At 33.6% G+C, this 4861-nt stretch overlaps 1 protein-coding gene across 1 annotated transcript; it reads right to left on the bottom strand.

Annotated features, from left to right (window-relative positions):
- Positions 1-201: 201 nt before the first annotated feature.
- Positions 202-2014, bottom strand: LOC140746632 (uncharacterized). The gene is made up of 3 exons (XM_073078755.1): positions 1749-2014; positions 1470-1563; positions 202-1138 (listed from the first exon to the last, which is right to left on the bottom strand). The coding sequence occupies exons 1-3, from the start codon at positions 1950-1952 to the stop codon at positions 684-686; spliced, it is 753 nt and encodes a 250-aa protein (XP_072934856.1). The 5' UTR covers positions 1953-2014; the 3' UTR covers positions 202-683.
- Positions 2015-4861: the final 2847 nt, after the last annotated feature.

The raw sequence follows: 4861 nt of genomic DNA, 5'->3' as shown, positions 1-4861 counted from the left end.
GCCCAAATCATTGAAGCGTGCTGTGTGCTCCATAATATGGCAATCGATTTTAATGTACCTGAACCGGATAATATTGGTAAATTTATTTATATTATAATAAACCCCTATTTTCTTATTATCCTTAGAATTGAAAAGATTTTGAAATTTATTCCCGAATGTGTAAATTACATGTAAAAAGTAGTAAGTAATACAATTCTGACATTACTTTATAAATATTTTATTTTATAGATAACACTGCCGAAGATGAACCAGTTGAAGTTATAGAAGATACAGGTGGAAGGTATGCAACGGATTTATTAAGAGGAAGAGCCTACAGAGATCGATTAGTATTAAGTTTTATACAGCATAGTGATTAAAAATATATTTTTTAAAATAACCTCCATATTTTAATTTTATTCCTTCATAAATATACTTTAAATAAACTAAGAACACATATGAAATAATCAAATCTTCTACTAAATTAACATAACAAAATAGAAATAATTAATAAAAATAATGATAACTGAATGATATCTATGTCTACTATATTTTTATATACATGTAATTATCTCAAATAAACTGTGAATTTTATGTTTATACAATTGAATCAAAATATGACTGTAATTAAGGATTCAGTTGACTGAATAAGAATTGCATACATAACAAAAATGTTATGAGCCAGGATCGATTTACATAAATAAGCTTCAGTCTTTGCAGAGTTTTGAATTACTTATTTTATGTAAAACATCCACAGCACTTGAGGCAATCTCTTGCCATTTTTGCTGTGTCTGCAACTCCAATTCCCGAATTCTTAATCGTTCCTTTTCTAATTTAATCTCCTCTGCATGTTTATGGATAAGCAACTCTCTCCATTCATCATCAGTATGGAGAAAGTTTTGTGCTACCCTATCCATAAGAGTTTGGGTCCTCCGGTGCCGTGGAGAACCAACGACCCTTCGGGATGTCCTTCTTCTCCGACCACGTGGGGTCTGACCCTGCTGTGCTGGGACTCTTGATGGTCCTGGTGGTGGGGTGTCACATACTGCCTCCACTACATGTGCTGCATCCATTACATTTTCCTCTTCCACTTGTGTGGGGGGCACTGAGGCAACTGTCATCTCTTGGGATGGTCCCGGCACATTCCAAGGCTCAAATGGATCTGTAAAAATAATGTTACATTATTGTACTGCTAAATAGCTAAGTATGAACTGAAGAGTGTGAATGTTACTGTACTTAATTGGAGCCTCTACTCTACTATTAGTACTATGAGTAGTGATTGATAGAAATATATGTTAGTTGCCAACCTGCTGCCAAATGTTTTCAAATCGCCTATAATTCCTGATGATAATAGTAAATGCAAACAAGATCACCGAAGAGACAGCTGTTGATTGTGATCTATAATATATTTCTTCAATCCTATCATATAGGTAGGTAATAGTTTTATTGACAAAGCTTTCTTTTGTTAAATATCCAACATTAAAGAACTTTACCTATGTTAATAATTGGGCTTTCCTCAGCTGGCTCAACAGCAGTATGTGGAGTTGGTGTTAACGTCAGAGTGCGGTCTGGGTCTTCATCTTGTGCCTGTTGTTATAAAAATATTATTTATTACATAATTGCAATAATATCATTATTTTTAGCTGATAAAAATATTAACTACCATTCCCTTTTATTGTACATATTCCCTTTTATGGTGTAAACAAAGACTTCCTGAGATGACCATTTATTAAGTAATATAGTAGTAATATATATAAGTCAGAGAACCACACCTGTACGTATAAGCCAGCTTCAACCACATCTGTAAACCCAGTAGCTGCTTGGACACCAATTATTTGCAAAACCCGGAGCTCCAGGTTGCTTAGCTTTGCCTGTAGCGCAGGCCCACCACCAGTACCAGAAGCTGCTCTATTTATCGTAGCAGACTTCTTTTTGGTGTTATTTTTTAAATCACTCCATACCTTAAACCCATGCATAAAGCAATAAATTATAAATGTACTTTTATTTTTTTATAATATAGGAGTACCAAGCAAGCATGCAGTCCACCCAATGGCATGTGGCAACTACTGCCTATGAACAGCAGTAATCAACCCTACATAGGCTTAGATATTACTACTTGAGGTCGGCCACAGACGCGCCGCCACCCCTGAGGACTAAGCTGGACCGCCTCGAAAAAATATGTACCTAATCCCAGAATGCATAATATTAAGTATGAATTAAAAAAATAAAGTAGAAGTCAAGCCAATCATGTGTAATCAAATTAATAAATTATGCTCACCTTTTTCCCACTTCTCAGTCCCTTTACTTCCTCCTGTGGGATCACCGTTTAAAAGATGGGTGAGCTCTTCCCATTTTCTTATATTTGTTATCCTTCCTTGTGGGGTTTTTAGGGGTTTGTTTAAATCACCGTGTCTTAAACAAAATATAGTTTAAATTAATTGCTTGTGCATACGATGACGCTCCGCATGAATATTATTATGGATTCGAAAACAATGCAAATAAAGAATTACTTCATACTCACTCTGCCATATAATTCACCAACATTTCGAATTGAGTCGCACTTGTTTTCATTGTTATAATATTACAATCAAAACTTCAAAATAATGCAACAGGTTGTTCCTATGCACGCCAAATCACTTGCAAGAAACAAGCTTGGTGACGCACGACGCTGCTTTGTTTATGTTTTATTCCCGTTTCTTTTACTCGTAGGGTTAAAAGTGAAATAGTGCTATTCTGACGTTGAACATAAAGCATACAATTTTAAGTGACGCTTATCTTCCTCGTAGAACAAGTGTTAAGATTGACTTTTTGGTTTGGTTACTTATTCCGAAAATAATACGAACAAATGAAGAAATACATGAGTTACATGCTTTTCAAATGTAACGGAAGAACTATTTAATTTGTTTGGGTTACTGTCGGCGAAAAAACTGGCGCTTCGCCGACACTCAAGTTTGACAACATAACAAAAAGATGCGTACTAATTTCGAAGTGAGCATACCAAATTTTTATTCGACAATATTTTGATAACTCGCACTCGCTATTGACATGCTTACTGTCAACGTTAAGTTGACTCATTAACGTGATGGTGAAGTTAATTGAATTTATTTGTCAAACTCACACTCGGCCTACGAGCGGCCGGTTCCAATAAATGTAAATTTAGACCTTACCTTCATTCATGATCACGTGTGTACAATTTTATATTGTAATAATATAAATGTTAGTATGTCATCACTAAAAAGGGTGAAAAATTTTTTTTAACAAAAAATACAACCGAATTCTATGTCACTACAAAGTAAAAAATAATTGAAATAAATGTATGTTTAGTACATATTTCTGAAGTCGGCGCTCATATTAGACACGCTGTTTACATCGTTATCCAACGAAATATATTGAGCGCCGACTTCACAAATATGTACTAAACCAACATTTATTTGAATTATTTTTTACTTTGTAGTGACATAGAAGTCGGTGGTATTTTTTTGCTATAAACAATTGACACCACATTCACTTTTTGCTGTACTTCATACTTGACGAAATCATGTAAATCATAGATATCCTATTAATAAAGACGTAGATAAGTCATACACGTTCTAAATTTGGCACATGATTTTCGGGTTAATTGGCCTATGAAAACTTATTCACGGGCCGCGCGCCTCTCAGAATGGTTGTTTCTATGTCAAAGTGTCTATGTTGAAAAACAATTAAAAATGCGGTCTTGTGTCATCAGATTTTGCACGAACTACAGCGGAAAAATTACCAAAGGTGGTGGAATGACTTATTATTCGTAAGTATTTCGATTTCAAGAAGTTTTTATCGATTTTTCAATAATTCAAATTAAATTTAATGTAAGTAAATGTCACACATGTCACAGATAATAGAGCGAATAAAAAGATGGGGAAATTACTAAGTGTAAAAAAGAAATGTAATGAATTATGGGTGTCCATGTATCATAAATTAAATGACAGATGGTCCAAAAGTACGTTATTGGTATCTGTACCGTAAGATACTACACAAATTATTTACTAATTTGAAAGTATTATTATATTTATTCCTTTGATATTTAACCTCCTGGGTTCCAGATAAACTTTTTTTGCGAGATTTGATTGACACTTTTATAGTGCATTTCTTTAGTAAAGCTCTAAGCTTTAGTAGATTTTCCGGAAAAATATTTTTTTAAAAAATAATTAAAAAAATATTTTTCCGGAAAATCCGGATTTTCACTATGTCCTTTATAAAGAACAAGGGAATATACTTTATATGTTTTCTGTAAAGTACAAAAGAATATTTTAGTTTAAATTGTGTCAGTTGAGGTCTTAAAACATTAAATTAAGATACATTTAGGCTTGTATTCATTATAGTTTATTATATATTCATTATAGGTTCTGTAATGTCTTATACTCGGGCCCATAATCCTATTGAATACAAATATCAGTTAGGTGAGGTAGTCCTAGAAAGAAAGGTAGCAGTCAAGGACTTAGGTGTGCTAATGCGTAGTAACCTAAGCTTTGCTGATCATATTACTGCGGTAACTACCAAAGCCTATAGGTCACTAGGATTCGTACTGAGACAAGCTAAAGATCTGGAGAACGAGAAGGCGATGAAAATGTTATACAACAGCTTTGTAAGAAGTTTGTTAGAATCGAACGCAGTTATCTGGAGTCCACATGAATATAAATACAAATACATGTTGGAAAAACTCCAAAATAAATTTTTAAGGTGGCTGTACCGTAATAAGTATGGTTACTTTGTAGGCTTTCCATACGTATATCCAAGTTTATTCTTACTTGGCATGTTAGGTTATGATTCCCTCGCAGTTAGACGTGATATTTCATTGATTGATTATTTTTATAGATTATTAAGGGGTAATATATTTAATCCATCAGTG

Source organism: Epargyreus clarus, unplaced genomic scaffold (genome assembly GCF_041222505.1).
Source record: "Epargyreus clarus isolate Ecla_fem2 unplaced genomic scaffold, WU_Ecla_fem_2.2 ptg000013l, whole genome shotgun sequence".
Classification (NCBI taxonomy): domain Eukaryota; kingdom Metazoa; phylum Arthropoda; class Insecta; order Lepidoptera; family Hesperiidae; genus Epargyreus; species Epargyreus clarus.
The sequence above is the reverse complement of the archived record's forward strand: the minus strand, read 5'-3'. Positions and strand labels throughout refer to the sequence as shown.